At 38.7% G+C, this 22,077-nt stretch overlaps 1 protein-coding gene across 1 annotated transcript in view; it reads right to left on the reverse strand.

Moving 5' to 3' along the window:
* The window catches only part of CFAP47 (cilia and flagella associated protein 47), a 1,765,744-nt gene that overhangs the window by 378,417 nt on the left and 1,365,250 nt on the right, over window positions 1-22,077 (reverse strand). Inside the window, exons 52-53 of the mRNA XM_029603108.1 lie at window positions 11,326-11,501; window positions 7,059-7,166 (exon numbers count right to left, since the gene is read on the reverse strand). Coding sequence (XP_029458968.1) covers window positions 7,059-7,166; window positions 11,326-11,501 — 284 coding nt within the window. The remainder of the gene's footprint in view (window positions 1-7,058; window positions 7,167-11,325; window positions 11,502-22,077) is intronic.

The raw sequence follows: 22,077 nt of genomic DNA on the forward strand, positions 1-22,077 counted from the left end.
TCGCTCCGGGACCCCCATTGGACCCCCAGGGACTTTTGGCCAGCTTGGGGGGGGGCCTCCTGACCCCCACAAGACTTGCCAAAAGTCCAGCGGGGGTCCAGGAGCGACCTCCTGCACGCCGGCCGTCCGATGCCAGTACTCAAAATGGCGCCGATCGTCTTTGCCCTCACCATGTCACATGTACCGATGGTCGGCCCCTGTGACATGGTGAGGGCAAAGGCGATCTGCTGCCAGTATTCAAAATGGCGCCGATTGCCTTTGTCCTCACTATGTCACAGGGGCCGACCGTCAGTACCTGTGAGATTGTGAGGGCAAAGGCGATCGGCGCCATTTTGAGTACTGGCATCGGCCGGCGGCATGCAGGAGGTCGCTCCCGGACCCCCCCTGGACTTTTGGCAAGTCTTGTGGGGGTCAGGAGGCCCCCCCAAGCTGGCCAAAAGTCCCTGGGGGTCCAACGGGGGTCCCGGAGCGACCTCCTGCACTCCGGTAGTCCAATGCCAGTACTCAAAATGGTAGGAGCACAAGATGGCATCGATGACCATGTGACAGGGGCTGACCAATGGCACCGGTAGCCCCTGTGACAAAGGCTATCGGCGCAATGATGAAACCGGCACCGAGGGTATGAGTGCAGGGGATGGTTCCTGGACCCCCCGCTGGACCACCAGGGAGTTTTGGTAAGTCTTGAGGGGGTTCAGGAGGGTGGGGGATTTGTTTAAATTTTTATTTAGGTGGCCGTATAATTCGGGGAAGATTCGTGTATTCGTGGGGAATCGCGATACGTTTCGCTTCCCCACAAATACTACGAATAGTGTAAAATACGTTGCGGATCGCCAATACGGCGAAAACGAATGCACACCCCTAGAGCCTGCTGCAGGCGGCCGCAGCCAGTGGTCATAACAGTTAGGTGCTATATTTCTCTTTCCATTTCTCCAGGTTTGCACTGCATGTAGAGTAGCTGTTTTGGTTTTCCATTCCAGCTTGTCTCCATATTTATAATTTGTGGTCTTTCTGTACTTGGTGAAGGTCAGTTCTGGGTGTGTGACCGAGGTGAGGTATTTTACTAGCATGTAGGCATTTGTATGAATCTTATTTGTTGTGTTTTCTCAATAGGATATGCATTAGTGGTAAATTACTGTCTTTTCATAAGGAGGGCTATTGTGCCTGCCAGTAAAGGGAGTTTGTTTTGCTTTTACTGAGAGGTCATCAGAACCAGAATATCTTTTTTTGTATGGTGAGTTGTACGGGTAATGCCCTAGTTCCTAAGGATGCAGAATGTATATTTACATTTAGCCCTGTGACAGTCACATATTCAAAGTGTCACGCATGTGAGAACCATCTGTCAGGTGTGTTCTGGGGGAAAAAAGGTTGAGAACCACTGCTCCAGGTTATAAACTAGGGCCATGGTTCTCTCTATATATGTACTTTAAAACCATTTATTTTATTTATTCTCTGGTTTACATTTATATCCACATTTCCTTCATAGTCCCAAGGCGGGACACATAACATTTAATCAAAACAGTCAATATATTTCATGTGTTAAACAAGCTGGCTCGGGGACCGGCTTGGGCTTCAGATGCTGTGGAGGCAATATTCACAGGCCCTGGGAGGGAGGGAGTCATGATTGTTATCATAAGTGGCCAAGTTTAGAGCTCATGATACAAGGTTCCAGGAGGATTCCTGGTACATGGCTCCTAACCTTAGTACTGTTGTTGCAGCAGTGGAAGGGAGGGTCTCTTAAAATAGGGGAAAATTCCCTGGGCAGTTGTGAATGAAGGCTCCTGCCTCCCGGATCTCAGGACTGGTTCCAATCAGCTGGACGAAAGAGGAAAAAGGAGGAAATAATAAGCCAACACCTGACCTCCACCCATAACCATATGCTCAGTTAAATTTTTGAATTTTACATACATGTGTAATATATTGTTACACAAAACAGTAACACAATTTAAAACATAAATATCTAAATAATGATTGTGCGTTCTCTTCAATACAAGGCTCAAAGCTGTTTCCTTAAGCTTAGCACAAAGAGATGTCATTACCAGGAAAGCAAAAGCTGGCAGAAGGATCATTAAAACAGGGAAAATAGGAACTAAGGAGCTGAGAAGAATCGCTAGAGACATTATGAAAACTAGACTATCCCTAGCCTCTACAGGAGAAAGCAGACAAACTGAGAAGCTCTGCAATCCCATGTGGGCACAACCTTTTACAAATGGAATTCTTTGAAACTCATCTCAAGAAGTGCAGAAAAGTCAAAACTTGGAGAAACTATTCTGTGTTACCTATGCAGGATTAGATCCCTGTCAGGCTCATACATTAGCAGAGCCATAGCTCAGGTATAAACTCCTAACATAACATTCTCTGGTCTCTCCTACTGCACAATGACTCATCTCCGGTCTCAAACTGCACAGCCAGCCTATTCATTTCCATATTCTGCTGACTTCCATGGGCTGCTGTTCCTTAGGCTGCAATCGCCGGGCTACCTTCTTGGCTCAGCGCCCGAAGCTTGTGGCAAGAAGTTTGGGTATTACCAAAAAGTACCACAAAAGTTGGGTGCCTGCAGTAATTGTGGCTTGCTGCTGTTGCTACCCTGTGATAGAAAGTTGGTAAAATCTTGGTTGAAGCAGCATTTGGATCTAGCCCTTAACTCTGAACCCCACTAAAATCTAGATGCAAACACCAAACATTCATACCACTCCAGATCTACTGAATACTGATCATATTTAAATGCCAATGAACTATACTGATGTGTTTTTATGTGACCCACTGTATATGACTTTTGGTTTAATTGTCTAACTCTCTTGGTGGCAAAGTGAGTCCTAAATAAAACAATGATGGCTGGAGCTCTAGTCGCTTGCCACGCTGCAGCAGCTGCCCCTTGATCTATCATGTGCCGTGCCAGGGTCAGGGCAGCCCAACTAAGTATCCCTCCAGTGCGCTGCCACCATTCCCTATTGAAGTACTTCCTTTTCCACCTCAAAAGTCAGCTCTCTCTGGCACCGAAGATCTCCTTTGTCCTCTGTTGCATCAAAAGTAGCAGAGGGTCATTTGAGAACAGTATTTAGCCTTTGTTATACTGCAAGACAAATCCCTTGTTTGCACTCCCATCTACTCCCCTTGCTACCCACTAGCTTTTTGTTCATGCAGGCTACTGGGGTTGGCCATACAGCCACGTTATGTCTGCCTAAATTTGTCTTCTGGAGACTGCTCCATTGAATCAGTGTGTAATTGTACAGTCAAAAGCATCACTCGCTCATACATTAGTGGCTCGTCTAACCAAGTCATATGAGCATACAAATATAAGAATTGTCAAGTTGGGTCAGACCAATGTTCATCGAGCCCATCTAGGTCACAAGTACATGGCAGATCCCCATAAAGTAGCTCTAATTCCTTTTGCTCACTGCAAGGGATAGAAATAGTTTCGTTAGTCTAATAATGTGTTATGGACTTTTCCTCCAGGAACTTGTCCAAACTGTTTTAAACCCCATAAGAAATGTCCCATTTATTCTTGATAAAATTAACTCTTATCTGAGGCTTAGGGTCTCAGATACAGTCCCTCAAGCTAAGAAACTCAGATACAGTCCCTCAAGCTAAGAAATAAGTGACTAATCTGCATGAAGTATTTTTAATCTGGAACAAGGGGTCTTTTATGTGATGAACATATAAACAGTACTGTCAGCATCAACCTCCTAAGATACAGGTTTCTTCCAGCAAATCTTTCCTTTTTTTTCATTTCATTTCTTTCCACTTATTAATCATGTCTATGAATCACTCAAAGCTATTTACATTATTAAAACAGTAACAAAAGCAAAATATCAGAAACATTAATATCAAATCAATACATAATGATACAAAAAAAACAAGCATTCATTATCCAGCATCATACATAATAAAATGCAGAGTGAAATAAGAAATATATTACACAAACATAATAACATAATGCAGCCCATCCCAGCCCACATCCCTCCCTCTACAACTAACAGCCTAAAAATTAATCCACCACAAAAGTGAGCCTGCATTCCACTACATGAAATGGCGTATGAAATAAGCACGTTTTAACTTCTGTGTGATAACGCTTTCCTTATAAACATGCAGTGTTCAGGATCTGGAATGAGATAAGGCCATATTTCCTCTTGGATGCTGACAGTACATTCCAGAAAGTCAATTCTAATTGAAAAAACCTTCTAGGTAGTGCAGCAGTTAGGATGTGATATGAGGCGATTACTCCCACTGGCAGATGTGTTTATAGCATATCCTGTTGTCCAGAGCACTCAAGTACATGTATTTATATAGAGAGTGAGAGGAATTTATTGAAATGTATAAAACTGTGGGTCACTTAAAAGGCACAGTTTAGCTCAATGAATATATGCTTTGTGTATCTTTTGCTTCCTTGGACTTAAATAGGACAATTTTCAAAGGGATCTAAATACAGAGTTAGGCCCCTAGATTCCTGATTTGAAGGTTGCCGTGAATGGTGTGGCCATGGTTCACATTGCGGTTATATTAGCTGCTGTTAAATTAGGCATTCCCCGAAGACAGGTTTGCACTGTGGGAGAGAAGTATCTGCACACGCTGTTTATCCCTTGTAACCTGAGCTGCACAGGGGCTTTTGCACTCACCTACCTTTAGCCAATATTCAAGATGAAACACCCTGGGGACCTTCTCAAAAGCAGTTCCATACTTTGCAGTTATGCAGTTATTCCCCTCAAATAAACTAGACATCAGGTAACTAAGGTCACGTGATGATCCTAGCTCACAAAAAGAAGATCCACAATTACCTCTCTTCTATGATGGAGATAACTGGTAGCTGTGGGAGTTTGATTAGGAAATCCAACTAGCAATGTTATAAACCTAAAATGAGGATTTATTTTGTACTAGAATATGGACAGATGTAACTGTATTTGTACAATAATGAACAGTAAAGGTTCTCTTTATGGGAGCAGTTTTTATAGACTGCGCTATTTGTAATGTATGCAGGAACCTTTGGTTCGAGTGCATTGCACTCAGTTTTCAAATAGAAACAATTCACATTCTTCCCCATTGAAATAACAAAAGAGTCATGTGCTTTGCACCTGCTATTCTGTGTGGATGGCCTAAAAGGGGAATATGTCAAGTGCATGCTTTGTTTTCCCCATCTCCCTACATGGAGAGCACCTCTTTCTAACCCAGATAAATGGAAGCACGTACATACTATGGGCCCCGCCCCTCCCCAGTCCCCAGGAATTTCTCTTTCTAACCCAGACAAAGCCAAGCATGCACATACTCCAGGACCTGCCCCTATCCCCATCCCCCGGGAGCACCCCAGATAAATGGAAACATACTATGGAAGCGTACACATGATACAGGCCCTCCCCGCCCTGCCTCAACCCAGGGAACACCTCTTTTAAACCTGGTTAAACATAAGCAAGCTATGGAAGCACACACATACAGCAAGCCCCATCCCAGATTTCCAGGAATGCCTCTTATAGAAGCACACTCATACTACAGGCCCCATCCTGCCCCCAGAAATGACTTTTTAAACCAGATAAATATGAAGTATGCTATGGAAGCACACACGTACTTTAGGCCAGACAGAGGTGGGAAAGTTTCAGCTAAGCCATTTTACCTGGGCTCTTGTCCTCTATAAGTACCAAATATACAAATACTCTCTTTCCAGAAAACAATCTTATGATAGATATAATATAGAACAAATTAGTTTTGATGATCACTAGTTATAAATCTGAACTATAACGCCTGGATTTTAAAAGCCCTGTGCGTGTAAAATCTGTGCTTTACATACGTGGCCAGGCCTTGCGCGCATTGAGCGAATTTTCAAAGGGGCCCAGCCACGTGTGTGACGCCCGGTACGCGCACAAGTGCTGGGTTTCTTCAAAGGGGCGGGCCGGGACTAAGGCTGGCTGGGACAGGGGCAATTAGCCGCTGTCCCGGGGAAGCGCGCGCTGGCAGCCAGCCGGCTCGTGTAAATTACTTCACCTCTCAAGAAGCAGCAAGGAATAAAACAAAAAAATTAAGGCCGGGTAGGTGAGTTTTAGGGGGTGAGGAGGAGAGGAGAGGAGAAGGAGAAGGAAGGTTAGGTAGGGGGTTAGGGAAGTTCCCTCCCAATCCGCTCCTTAATTGGAGTGGACTGGGAGGAAACTGGCGAAGGCCAGAATGGATTGCCACGCGGAGGTTGCATTCATTCTCCCCCTCTTGCACGCACTGCCCGCACATACGTGTGTGGCCCATTGATTTTCTAACATGTGTGTGCCAGCGCGCGCATGTTAGAAAATCGGCGCATCCATGTGTGCACGCTGGGAAGCACATGCACGTTGGAAAATCTACCCCTAATCTTCCAAAATATAAACTAAGAACTAGAAGATTTAAAACAAATCATAGAACATACTTTTTCACTCAGTGCACAAACATGCTTTGAATCTGTTGCCAGAGGATGTAATCAAGGTGACGAGCATAGTGGGGTGCAAAAGAGGTTTGGACAAGTTCCTGGAGAAAAAGTCCATAACACATTATTACCCAGGTAGACTAAGGAAAGCTACTGCTGGGTCTAATTTGGGCCTTATTTGAAAAAGGTTTAATATTCTGTAATATTCTGGCATTGTCATATTGTTGTCACTCTTGAAAGCCTTATAATGAGAAAATGTATTTATAACCTGGCGAACAGCCCTTTTCTGCTGATGCAAACTAAAGATATGAGAAAATTCAAGGTCAAGTTTGAACTAGGTTTATTTCAGACTAGTTCAAGTTGAATGGGAATTTGTGCGTTTTCTCCAGATCTGCTAGTGAGATTTGTCAAATCTGGGGAAAATCCATTCAAACCTGCATTTTTCAAAATGGTGTCAATCTGAATTTGCCCCTATCATATGCTGAGGTGATTGAATCTTTGATGTCATATCCAAGGCCATCCTATAGTCAACTGTGACTGTCAGCCAATAAGGTTGCTCAGTTTCAAAACTATGTCTAATAAAACCCCCAACACGATGAAAAAGTCATTCATCACATTTTTCACTAACTTCTCTTTCAACATCTTCCATGAGATTAACATGGGTAGCACATTGTCCCATACGTACTTTCCAAGCTCACATTCTAATTGAGGGAGCGTAGTGGGCTCTGGTTTTTCAGATGTCATCTTTAGTGCATACCAAAACTCTCCACATAGATCAGACTGGAATAGGATACTAGGAAACAGAAAAAAAGATACATATAAGCCCTCTTATGTAGATCTATAAACATACTTTACTATAACCAAAACACCTATGTGAAAAATGTTCCTAGATTTCTTGCAAATTAATATCATAATCATGGGACTTTTTAAAAGTCACAACCATCTTGCTGAATTCTCTAAGCTCTTGGTCATATTATGGAATTCTCTCATGGAAACCATGGCAGCCATGACACCAACAACAAAATGGGAGCCTTAATAATAAACCACACCTTGAGGTCTACACATCTAAACAGACACTCATGAGATCTTAGCACATGCTCATGTGATTTCTATGTTTTAATTTTGTATTTTAATCGGGAAAAGCACTGGGCATGTGCATCTCTTTGGCAACTACCTGGCACTGCACTATATGGTGCAGGACATTCAAGTTCAGGTCACTTGGCTTTTGGGGCTGGCGTTTTGCATGCATGACAAGGGGCAATCATTCTGGAAGTGAGGCAGGGGGGGAATAAGGACAACAAATATTTATACTTTCCCCCAAAGAAAAGAAAATGAAGCACAAATAAAACTTTTCATACTTTGTATGTCGGAAAAAGATTCAATAAAATTGTCCAGTCTAGGTTTTTCTGATCACAAGCCAAACAACAGGTTTGAGAAGACCCACTGTCGTTAGTTTGACTACACTTCATAGCAACATAGCAGATAACAGCAGCAAAGGACCACATGGCTTACCTATGATCAATTGTTCTCTTCTCTGTTCTCAATCACTTTGCATAGGTGATCATTTAAATTCCTCTAATTAAACCATCACTGGCTCCTCCTCCCCATAACTTTTATTCAACCTCATTTTAACACTTAACATTTTAACATTGTTCCTAACACTGCTCTCAGATAAGATCATTTTCGAACAAATGCATGTGGTGGCATATATGTATGTATATGGCCATAAGCAGAAAAACGCAAATATTTTATAACCCACAAATATGATATATGCGTGTTTTATAAAATATGTAGATCTTTACCCAACAACATACATACATATGTATATTTGCATGGAAATATATTGAAACCACATTTATCAATTCATTGAAGATGTGTACTTTTCCTACATATTAAAATTATATGCGCATATTTTATGCATGAACTTAAAGTAGGATTTACTTGCGTAAGTCCCAATTTACATACTGAAATTGGCCAATTTTAAAAAAACATGCATATGTAAATGAAATTAACTGGTTTACCAATTATTCTACCAGTTTCCCCAGTCCTTCTCCATCAAGACTTCTCACCCAGTCAGTATGACACACTAAAAATGTTTAAGATCACTTACATCAGATAATTAACAGGTGCAAGATTCTGTGAGTAGGTTAGCAAATGTGTCTTTTAAAATAGCAACTTACGCACAGAAGTGCTGGCCATGCCCCAGAACACTCAGACTGTCCCTTTTTGACGTGCATATATATGAGCACAAAAGTCGAACATACATGAGTATTTTTGACTTTTAAAAAAATAGAGAATATGCGAGTAAAGGACACTTATGTGCATATATGTAAATTTGTATGTGTGTAACATTTTGAAAATTCACCCCTATCTGTCCCAAGCATATTTAAATTCTGGTATAGCACTGGGCCTTCACCATCTATTTCAGACCTTGTTGTCTTCCTTATCAGTTCTTACTTATCCCACACTGAAACCAGTACTCAGACTGTCTCCCATGTCTTACCACCAAGTTTTGTAAAAATCCACACAGCCACCAAAACTAGTCAAGATGCTGACCAAACATCTAGATGCTCTGTTCTTACCAAGGTTAAGAATGTTAATGCTTGCAATAACCATTTCAATTATTTCTGTCTGCTGAAAACTTTAAGCATTCTGTAAACTATTCCCTGTCAACATAAAATAAACAGATCCATCCATGCCTGGGGAAGATCGCTGACACTGATATTAAGAAAGAAACCCAAATGGTATTAAGTTAACCTGATATGCGTAACTTAGCATTTTTGTGGGCATGCATTTTTTACAGTCAGGATAACAAACAAAAAAAAAATCATCAACAGTAGTTCACTGCAAAAAGATCTATTTGAAATGGAAGACTTTGTTTCTATAAAATCCTTAGGAACTGTTGCATAATTTTAAAAAGTGATTAGAAATATGATAATTAACTAAAACAGGAAAGATCATTTGGTAACCAATAGCAAAGGAGTCCCGGCCAATATTCTATCTCGGGCATTAATAGAGTTGACAAAGGTTTGTTGTTAGATCAGATGTTTACACTGCTTTTGTAAAAGGGATTATATAAATATCTCCGCTCATATTTCAGAAGTTTTGAAATGTTTCAGTTATGGACAGGAATAGAGTAAATGCGATGAAATAAAACAAACAAAATATATGGTAAAACATAATTTCCATGGTGTCAAAATATATGTCTTAATAAAGCCTTTTATTATAACAAACACTGCTGAAAAGAAACAGCCACCCTCAAGGAAGCTTTGAATATTTGCAGCAGAAACAGGGCAAAAACATCTTTATTCATACCTTTTAATTTGACTATCATCTCTAAAAATATATGCAGCTAGAAAAGCCTTTATCTAAGTAAAGCGTATTTAAGATTCAGCTTTCAATAAATTGACAGATTCTCTCTCTCTTTCCAGAAAATGTCGCTATTGTGTCCACAAGTGGTCATTTCGACAAAATGATAGTCCCTCATGTTCCCAATGCAGTGGAATATGCCTTGCTACTACATTGTTCCCATGAAAATCAATAGCAAACCATGTGAGCAATTGCTCGCAGGATAAATACATTGCCCCAGTGCATTTTCCAAGCTTGCGGCACTAAGGTCGTGCAGTCCCACAGGAACAATCCTTTTAGCCTAAGCACAAGCATTGCTGATAGAAGCAGCAGGCCTGGCCTGCAGACAAGAGGAACACTGCCGAAGCAGAAACACTGTATCTAGGGAGCACCATTAAGGTGAGTTTTGACCAAAGCTCTGCCAACATAAACAAAAGAATGTTGTTACTAAGTTAAGAGCCTAAATTCCAAAGGGCACTCAAATCAAGTGGTGTTTAATTATCGGGCCCACTGGTAAAAACTAATTTACCATTCTGAGGTGTTCAGCGGTGTATTTTGCAGAGCAGAGCAGGAAATGTGATTAAAATGGCAGCATGCTTGCAACCAAGCCCAAAAGGTCATCAATCTTATCACTGCCAATTATTGTACTGCTGATGCTCTTCTGAGTTTCAAATGTTACAAAGCATCTTTAATTTAAATGCTTTCCACATTCATTAAAAGGTAGATCATTTCTAATTACTGCAGAATGCTGGAGGTAAATGGTCTTCTATTAAGGGTGCTAAAAAGTGCTTCACCTGTAACATTAGTTAGGTTTGCTTCCTGCAGCTAGAGCAGAAGATCTAGAGTCAAACCTGTGTGGCAAAACTCTTTTTTTTTTCAGATTTATTATTAGAGAAAACAATATTTAACTGTTGTAACCTCAAAACCTTTACAAATCATAAGGAATAAACAGTGCACCGTATGATATCTGAAAAGTTTGATCTGTTCCAGAGTGATGAGCACAGGACATGCAACAATGGATAATGTATTATTAACTTTAAATTCTTTACAAATATCAAGTTTGCCAAAGTCAAGTGTAGCTCTTCATACAAGTTCATTTCATTGCGTTTGGCTTATTTCCTGAAGTCACAAGGTCAAGGCACCTTCACATTTGGTGCCCTTCTATAATTAAAACAGCTAATAGGCTGAAACAAAGCCTTCATGGCCTCCTGTGAGTGGTGCACTGCATCGGAAGCAGAAATAACCTTCCACCAGAAGGATCACAGAAAAACAGCAGAGGTTTTGCAAAATAAGGCTGCCAACTGGCTCCAGATTTTCGGGACAGGCAGATCCAGTCCTGGTTTTATTCCATGGCACACATGGGCCATGTATTCTTGCTCTTCTCAGGGAATGCAGCAGAGAAATCAGAACTACAAGTCCCAGCATGCAAAGGGTTAAAATCAGGCCTGGATTGAGCTGTTATGAAAATCTGGAGCCAGTTAGCAACCCCACACATTGTACCAGGTATTTTCTTAAAGTGCTAAACTGAAGATTTTGCTGGTGAAATGATTCTTAATTTATGCTAAAATTACATGCTTTCTCATCATTAGTGCACTGTAGATTACCTTCCATCAAAGGTGCCAGTACTGGCAGATGAATATGTGGCTGAATATGCAACAGTTTCCTTTGGCTTCAGAACTAGGCTTTTGGCACCTTTTAGTCCAGTGCCGTTTACAATCACATCCAAATGAAGAACCTCCCGTGTAGGGTTAGTAATTGGAATGTCTATGCCGACTGTGTCCTAAAAACACAAAATAATGAATGAGAAACACACTTCTGCACTTTAAGATTTTTAATCATAGCAGGAAAAGTTCATTTCACCTGCTACTTAGACCTATTTCAGGGCTGAGAGCCTCAGCTTAGGGTAAAATACCTTTTGCTGTCATATGTCCTTTCCACATGTAAATACAGCGTATGATTCCCTACTGATCATGCATAGCAAATGAGGCAAGGTCTTATTACCCCTGCCAGCAGTTTATGGACAATCCACACATCAGGATGTGCTTTTCCTCTGCAGTTTCTCTTACCTATAACCCACAAGCATGCTTTGAGCACCAAAGACAATCTAGCTTATCCAAAAAACCATAAACCTATATGGAAGGCAAAGAATATGTTGGGATTTAATAATGCAAATGTGCCACATTATTATCTATAGAAAAGGGATGAGAGAATTTCCAGCTTTTCAGAGCATGCTATAGCAACGTTTCACTATAAGAAATTCACAGCTCCTGATTAAATTGATTTCTGGGTCAGGTCTTTTATTGGCTATCTAGGGAATGCTGTACAGGCATAGTTTAAAGCTGCTGGGGAGGTGGAGTGGGAGAACAGGGAGGTAAGCCCCTTCATCATGGCTGGATTTAGGCGCCATGATTGCAGGTTTCCAGAAGCTGACCTGGTGGTGCATGGCCTCCAGCTGAAAGTTACATGCATAAAAAGTTGGCATATACTGGGTGGATCAGGGACAGAGTGAGTTAGCCATAATAACTTATATGGCTAACTACCGATATTTGGAGTTAACCACATAAGTATACTTGTAAGTTTAGATGCTCTATAGAGCAGGTCTAAACTTAGCCAGGTAGACTTATCCAGCTAAGTGTATATACATACTCACGCATATTCAGCGGCTTTGCTGTGCCACTGAATATACATTGTAACTTAACTAGATAAGTTCTAACTGGCTAGGTTACTAATAGGGTCCAATGAAACAAACCGGAAGGTGGTCCCACGTAGCCAAGGCAAAAAAACAGAGGGGACTACCTTACACCGTGGAAAGACTTTTATTAGAATTGCCCGACTCAAAATACAAGCTGAGTTTCGCCAAAAGGCTGCATCAGGGGCTAAAACAATCAAGAACAATAGATATTACCACAAACAAGCTCTATATTAAAAATTATAAACAATCTGCTAGAAAATGGATGATTGCTCATCTCTATGTAACTCTGCCATAATAGTCTACACTCATAATATTCATATATAACATACATATTTAAATCATTAATGTGCAACGTGACCCATTCACTCTATTTTAAACCTACTACTATTTAAAACAAACATCATTTTTATAAAAAAATTGTTTTAAAAAATAATTTTAAAAAATATATGAAAACACTGAAATCATTACCTTTATGCTGTAACCGTATACTCACAGCTACATATATCAATATATCAATCTGACCATTAGTTGTTGCAGTAAAGCTGTTAATAAAAATGATCATTAAAAAACATAAAATGAGAGAAAGTCTCGTATACACAAATATATCAATAAATAATATTAAGAAACCATATGCATATCAAATCACACGTACAGACTATAAATAATATTCATAATACACACATCTAAAGCTGAAAATTATAAAAACAGCAATCAAACTATTGCAGTAAGTTCAATATCAGTGCACTCATAACTTCTTCCATTTAAATGACAACAATGCAGATATAATTAAAACTGCCTGATAAATAAAACAAAATTGTATTGACAAATCACACTAAACACATTTTAGCGCTAAAACCATTTTTTATCGCTAAAACTTAGTATAACACATAAATAAAGTCTTAAGCTGTTATTTTAGTAATCCCTAAGTTGTTGTGATATATATAACTAATACTCAACGAGCAGCTCTACAAAAAAAATTTTTACTTTACATCTCGCAAAAACTAGCACTGCAACTAAGAAAAATCCTCTGCTATATTGTCATTTATATGGCATTCTTCAAAAACAAAGTCTCACATTCGGACTATGAAAGAGACATAATACACACATCTAAAAACTGAAAATTATAAGAACAGAAAATAACCTATTAACAATGAGTTAAATATCAGTGCACTCATAGCTTCTTCTATCTAAATGATAACGTCACAGACATGAATGGCCATAGAGATAAATAATTAAAAATTAAAACTACCCGGTATCTGAAGCAAAGGTGTATTGACAAATCACACTAAACAGATTTAAGCACAAAAAACATTTTATATCGCTAAAACTAAAATAAAATCTTAAGCTTTTACTTTACTAATCCCTAAGTTGTTATATTATATATAACTATTACTCAATGAGCAACTCTACAAAGAGAAAATTTTAGAAAGTAGTCTCAAGGCTATCTACTTTACCTTTGTAAGTCAATGAAACATCTCGCAAAGACTTGCACTGCAACTAAGAAGAGTCCTCTGCTGTGTTGTCATTTATATAAAGTTCTTCAAAAGCAAACCGGGCCAAAAAACTGACATCATTTCCTGTGAAATGTGTCAATCACGTAGTCAAGGAGACAAAATTCTAGAGAACCAATTTCGATATTAATCAAAAGCATGGCTATTTTCACTGCACCAAAATAAACATTACATCATTTCCTTTGTTGCACGGTTTATGTATATTTATGAAGGCTGACACTTAAAAAGAGGACTGTGTTGTATATATCTAGATATACCATGATCGCTACTGTGTCTATATGAAACCAGGCTTACTATGTAACGTTTAAAACAACAGAAGGAAAATTTATCCTTGTCAAGATCGCTACAAAGTAGCGCTTAAAGAGGAAAATATGTGTCTATATCAAACCGGAGTCATTATATAACATTTGGACCAACGAAGAATAGACTAGTTGTATATCAGTGATTCTTTATAACAATGAAGGATAAACTAGTTGTATATCAGTGACGGGTTCACTAAGTGACGTGCAAAACCCAAAGAAGGAGGGGAAGAGAGAAACTAATACTATCAATAATGCATCTCCTTTAAAACGGGGTCACTGTCTGGCGATCGGAACACAGGAGTGCAACTGAAAATATATAGGTGAAAGCAGGTCACTTGTCTAAAATTAAAAAAAAAAAAAAAAATAATAATAATTTTTAAGAAAACAGAAACTAATACTATCAATAATGCATCTCCTTTAAAACAGGGTCTACCATTGGTTCTGATATTGTTGGTAGAGCAGAATAATATGATACTCAATATTTCAGAACATATTCTCAACAAACATGAAGTATCAGTTCTTAACAAAGGTCTTTCGTTTGTTCCTACACCCAGATATAATGCTTTTCAAACTCGCATCGATGTGTTCAAATTTGTACGTAAGTTGAAAATAATGGAGGTGTTTTCAAACAAATCAAGTTACGTTGATCAATCTATTGTTAAGAAGCCAAGTAAGTGGCTACCCACTGGACCAACTAATCCATTGATTTCTACTTTTCAAACACTGGTCCTGAAGGATATTGAAAAGTTAGAAGGTAAACGTAATTTTGTCACACATAATATCACTAAAGAAGAAAGGATAGCTATTGAAAATTTACAAAGGAATGAGAAAATTGTCATAAAACCGGCGGATAAAGGAGGGAAAATTGTGATTATGGATAGGGAGAAATATACCACAGAAATAAACAGACAACTTTCAGACCCAACTTTTTACAGTAAACTACAGGCCAACCCAACAGATTCTATTAAAAAAGAAATAGACGACATTTTAGATGTAGCAAGGAAGACCAATGTCCTTACTAAGAAGGAACTAGATTTTTTAACTGTATCCAAACCAGTTATGCCAACTATATACATCCTTCCGAAGATACATAAATCTGTAACAGCACCCCCAGGGAGACCCATAGTTTCTGCTATGGGTTCACTATTGGAACCAATTTCAAAGTTTATCGATAAGTTTTTGAGACCTCAGGTACCTAAGATTGCCTCATATGTTAAAGATTCCAATGATATTATCAATACTTTAGAAACCTTGGACCTAAAAGAAGATGATGATATTACCTTGGTTTGTTTGGATATTGAGTCCCTTTATACAAACGTACCTCAATCAGAAGCACTCTTGATCATAGAAGATGTTCTACATAGACGCGAAGAATGTAAGCGTATACCTACATGGATTATTTTAGAATTAGCAAGGATAGCACTTACAAAAATTTTTTTTGAATTTGAACATAAATATTTTCTTCAATGCAAAGGTGTAGCCATGGGCGCTACCATGGCTCCCTCGATAGCCAACTTGTACGTCAGTGTTTTTGAAGATAAAATGAAGCTAGACCAACAACATATGCGAAATATAGCTTTATGGCGTAGGTACATCGACGATGTTTTTATGATTTGGAAAGGTGACATGAATGACCTCCCTTCTTTTTTGGTTTGGTTAAACAGTATAGACACCAATCTCAAATTTACTATGACATACTCCAAAGAAACAGTTTCATATTTGGATATCCAAATTACAGTACAAGACAGTAAATTTAGTATGGACCTGTATAAGAAACCGACAGATACTAATAAATTTTTAGATTACACTAGTTGTCATAATAAATCCATGAAAAATAATCTTCCTTATTCCCAGTTTTTAAGGATACGAAGATTGTGTACAGATGAGGATGTGTTCCAACAAAGGGCAAGAGAACTTGAAGTGAGGTTTATACAGAAACATTATCCAGCACCACATATAAAGGCTGGATATATGAGAGCACAGACACAAGAAAGACATACACTTTTGAAATCCAAAAAGAGAGAAACAAAGGATATTGTGGCATTCCCTTTAACATATAATCACATGACACATAGAATTGTTGGAATTATTAGAAAAAATTGGGAAATTGTGCGGAATTTAGAGTGCTTCGAAAACAGCAGACTTGTTATAGCTAACAGACGTGAACGCAATTTAAGAGATTTTCTTGTCCCCTCTGCACTTCCACGTAAACAGTTCAAAGATTTGAGACCTCAGGGCCACTACCCATGTGGTCACTGCTCAGTGTGCTCTGTGAATCCGAAGGCTAAACAGGTTTCGTTCAATAACCAATCAGAACCATATAAATTGATGAAATTCACTAACTGCAAAAGTGAGGGTGTGGTCTATGTAGCATATTGCACATGCAACAAATTTTACATTGGTAAGACCATTCGACCACTGAACAAACGTTTGATTGAACACAGGAGTGCGATCAACAGAAAGTTAGAAGGTAAACCAATGGTTGAGCATTCCAGTCAAGCTAACCATAATTTTGAAGACTACAAATTCTGTGTATTATATAAACCTAATTTGAACTGGAGAGGTGGAGATCTGGATAAGGTCTTACTACGCATAGAACAACGTCTTATTTTTAAATATAATACTGTAGAACCGGCAGGGTTAAATCAAGAAATAGATTTTTCTGTTTTCTTATAATAGATTTTTCTGTTTTCTTATAATTATTTTTTTAGACAAGTGACCCGCTTTCACCTATATATATTCAGTTGCACTCCTGTGTTCCGATCGCCAGACAGTGACCCTGTTTTAAAGGAGATGCATTATTGATAGTATTAGTTTCTGTTTTCTTAAAAATTATTATTATTATTATTTTTTTTTTAATTTTAGACAAGTGACCTGCTTTCACCTATATATTTTCAGTTGCACTCCTGTGTTCCGATCGCCAGACAGTGACCCCGTTTTAAAGGAGATGCATTATTGATAGTATTAGTTTCTCTCTTCCCCTCCTTCTTTGGGTTTTGCACGTCACTTAGTGAACCCGTCACTGATATACAACTAGTTTATCCTTCATTGTTATAAAGAATCACTGATATACAACTAGTCTATTCTTCGTTGGTCCAAATGTTATATAATGACTCCAGTTTGATATAGACACATATTTTCCTCTTTAAGCGCTACTTTGTAGCGATCTTGACAAGGATAAATTTTCCTTCTGTTGTTTTAAACGTTACATAGTAAGCCTGGTTTCATATAGACACAGTAGCGATCATGGTATATCTAGATATATACAACACAGTCCTCTTTTTAAGTGTCAGCCTTCATAAATATACATAAACCGTGCAACAAAGGAAATGATGTAATGTTTATTTTGGTGCAGTGAAAATAGCCATGCTTTTGATTAATATCGAAATTGGTTCTCTAGAATTTTGTCTCCTTGACTACGTGATTGACACATTTCACAGGAAATGATGTCAGTTTTTTGGCCCGGTTTGCTTTTGAAGAACTTTATATAAATGACAACACAGCAGAGGACTCTTCTTAGTTGCAGTGCAAGTCTTTGCGAGATGTTTCATTGACTTACAAAGGTAAAGTAGATAGCCTTGAGACTACTTTCTAAAATTTTCTCTTTGTAGAGTTGCTCATTGAGTAATAGTTATATATAATATAACAACTTAGGGATTAGTAAAGTAAAAGCTTAAGATTTTATTTTAGTTTTAGCGATATAAAATGTTTTTTGTGCTTAAATCTGTTTAGTGTGATTTGTCAATACACCTTTGCTTCAGATACCGGGTAGTTTTAATTTTTAATTATTTATCTCTATGGCCATTCATGTCTGTGACGTTATCATTTAGATAGAAGAAGCTATGAGTGCACTGATATTTAACTCATTGTTAATAGGTTATTTTCTGTTCTTATAATTTTCAGTTTTTAGATGTGTGTATTATGTCTCTTTCATAGTCCGAATGTGAGACTTTGTTTTTGAAGAATGCCATATAAATGACAATATAGCAGAGGATTTTTCTTAGTTGCAGTGCTAGTTTTTGCGAGATGTAAAGTAAAAATTTTTTTTGTAGAGCTGCTCGTTGAGTATTAGTTATATATATCACAACAACTTAGGGATTACTAAAATAACAGCTTAAGACTTTATTTATGTGTTATACTAAGTTTTAGCAATAAAAAATTGTTTTAGCGCTAAAATGTGTTTAGTGTGATTTGTCAATACAATTTTGTTTTATTTATCAGGCAGTTTTAATTATATCTGCATTGTTGTCATTTAAATGGAAGAAGTTATGAGTGCACTGATATTGAACTTACTGCAATAGTTTGATTGCTGTTTTTATAATTTTCAGCTTTAGATGTGTGTATTATGAATATTATTTATAGTCTGTACGTGTGATTTGATATGCATATGGTTTCTTAATATTATTTATTGATATATTTGTGTATACGAGACTTTCTCTCATTTTATGTTTTTTAATGATCATTTTTATTAACAGCTTTACTGCAACAACTAATGGTCAGATTGATATACTGATATATGTAGCTGTGAGTATACGGTTACAGCATAAAGGTAATGATTTCAGTGTTTTCATATATTTTTTAAAATTATTTTTTAAAACAATTTTTTTATAAAAATGATGTTTGTTTTAAATAGTAGTAGGTTTAAAATAGAGTGAATGGGTCACGTTGCACATTAATGATTTAAATATGTATGTTATATATGAATATTATGAGTGTAGACTATTATGGCAGAGTTACATAGAGATGAGCAATCATCCATTTTCTAGCAGATTGTTTATAATTTTTAATATAGAGCTTGTTTGTGGTAATATCTATTGTTCTTGATTGTTTTAGCCCCTGATGCAGCCTTTTGGCGAAACTCAGCTTGTATTTTGAGTCGGGCAATTCTAATAAAAGTCTTTCCACGGTGTAAGGTAGTCCCCTCTGTTTTTTTGCCTAGGTTACTAATAGGACAGCTCTGAATATCTATCCCAAAATTTCTGGGTCTTCCTTCCCCACCACCCAATCTTCTGTTTTAATGGGTTTAAAGACAATTTGTTCACAGTCATCAGTGTCTTGATCATTTCCAGGGAGTTATTAACATCTGAAATTACTGACCTTCTCTCATTGCCCAAAGCAATGTATAGCTGCACATCATCGGCAAACAAGTGGAATTGAATCTTAGTATCTTTCAGCAAATTAGTGAGTGGGTACAAATACAGGTTAAATAATATTTATTTAATCATATTAGCACCCATTTGCTCAAAGATTCTATAATATCAGCAATATGAGACAACAACGAAATAATCAAACAATAAAACACATCATAAAACACTAAAGACCACAGGAACAAAAGAAGCAGAAAACAATGATTTTAACTTACAGAAAGGCCTCAGAAAAACAAAATGTCTTAACCAGTTTCCTAAAGTGCAAATAACTGATAGCCAGACAAATCTCAAGAGGCAAGTTGTTCCAGACATGAAGGTCAATATAAAAAAAGGCACATTTTCTGGTATATATTGGGGTAGATTTTAAAAGTGCGCGCAGCCTGCATATGCGCGCACTACCCGGCGTGTGCACATGTATGCCTGATTTTATAACATGCGCGCGCATGTTTTAAAATCCAGGGTCAGCGCGCGCAAGGGGGGCGCACAATTGTGCACCTTGTGTGCACTGAGCCGCGCTGCCTTCCTCCGTTCCCTTCACCCTAAACTAACCTTCCCACCCCTTCCCCTAACTTTCCCCCCCCCTAGCCCTACTCTAACCCCCCCCCCCCTTGACGCTTGTCTTACCTTTTGCCCCTGCCTCTGGGCAGACGCAAATTGTGTGTGCCGGCAGCCTGCCGGCACGCGATCCTCCGACACAGCAGCAATGGTCACTATGTCGGAGGCCTCTGGCCCTGCCCCCGGACTGCCCCCCCTGGACCGCCCCTTTTGTAAAGCCCGGGGACTTACACGTGTCCCGGGGCTTTACGCCCATCGCTGGGCCTTTTTAAAATAGGCCCAGCGCGCGTAACCCTTTTAAAATCCGGCCCATTAAGCAGACTTTACTAAAGAAGGGTTAGTTACTCTAAGACAGCACCCTGTGATGAACAAGTAAATGTGTAGAAGTGTAAAATGCAAGCCAGCTTTGTAAATAAGCGGCACCCCTGCCCTATAGCCTTTGAATATCAGACAGGTAAAATTTAACATTAATTGATATGAGAATCATGGACAAGGAGTCCCTGTTACTGCAGACAACAACAATACAAACAGCTGCCTTTAGAATTAACTAGAGACAATGCATATATTTAGATGGCAACCCAATCAAAAGGGAATTGCAAAAGTCAATTCTAGTAGTAATTAATGGCTGGATTATGTTGATAAAATCCATTTTATGCAGGAAAGGGCACAGCATCTTACAAAGCCACAAGTGTAGAAAACCTACATTCGTGCCTGATCTCTGCAACCTTAGACAGAGAGCTGTCATTTAGGATCCAAAGACTATGAACCTGATTTTGCATTGTTAGGGCTACCTCATCAAAAGAAAACCATGAGTTAGGTCCAGGGATCCTGGTCTGGCCAGTCAGAAGATTTCAGTTTTAGCTGAGATGAACTTTGACTAATGAAAGGGTACTTGCCAGGTTCTTGTGGCCTGGTTTGGCCTCTGTTGGAAACAGGATGCTGGGCTTGATGGACCCTTGGTCTGACCCAGCATGGCAATTTCTTATGTTCTTATAGACCCACATTAAGTTAAATAATGCAATGCTGTCGTTCCATCCTTACCCAGTTAGAAGTAAGGCTGAATATCATAAAGCAGAAATTAATTTTTCTCATCTAAAATTTAGTTTGTCCCATCAACCACTGACCAAATATATTTACTTGTTTTTATTTGCTTTTTTGTAGAGTGCTATGTACAATTAAAGGCATCCCTGTCATGGCAAAATGGCATGAAATTTGATGAAAAAAGTCAGAGGAGACAAATAGTTAAGGAAAAGCTTGACAAATAATAGGTCTAAAGAGGTCCATATTGAGAGCCCAGGTAAGTGGGGAATAAAGCTGCCTGGATAGTCAGTAGAATGCAGCCAGATAAAGTCCAAGTTACATGGATAACTTTAGGACTGCACGAGCAGCCTTACCTGGATAGCGCTGAATTCTGCATTATCCAGTTGAGTTAGCCTTGCCCTGGAATGCCTCTGATTTATCTGGATCAGTTTTGTCTTCCTAAAAGCTTACCTGGATAACTCAGAAGTGGTCAGAGCAGCAGGACTTTCAAATCCTACTGTTTGTCCAGCTAAGTCTGAAACTTAGCTGGACAACCTTTTTCAATATGGACCTCTTAAGTGTCTTTTTTTTTGTTTAAGATGTGGAGAGTTTTAGAAGAATGAACAGAGAGAAGTTGATTTCAAAGAGAAGGAGGCAGAGTAGAAAAGAGAAGCAGCAGCACAGCCAGGAGAGCGGGAACAAAAGGGCAAAAGAAACCTCAGAGGATCAAGAGTAATTAAACTACTATACTGCATTATTAGCAGGGGCAGCATTTAAGCTGCTGTCTACTACATTGCAATTGGTTCAGAAGTCTACAGTGCGGGTCATTCTGGAAAAAACACGGAGAGAGAGAGAGAGCCACGTGAATGTTAAAGACCTTGCCCTGGGTGAATCAAGTTCAAGACCTTGGTGTTAATATTTTGGCCCATTAAGAGCGAAAAACTGTGAATAGCAGCAAAGTGAAAGTGGGACCATCCGAATAGAAATTTGCTATCTAGTCAAGAGTCCTTCTTAAAAAGTACCAACTATGAGAGAGGCGAGGAAAATGTGGAATTTGCAATAGCACCTGGGTGGGGGAACAGCATGCCAAAAGAACTGAAATGAAATGAAATGAAACAGATTTTCATTT

This window comes from Rhinatrema bivittatum, chromosome 5, assembly GCF_901001135.1.
Source record: "Rhinatrema bivittatum chromosome 5, aRhiBiv1.1, whole genome shotgun sequence".
NCBI lineage: Eukaryota > Metazoa > Chordata > Amphibia > Gymnophiona > Rhinatrematidae > Rhinatrema > Rhinatrema bivittatum.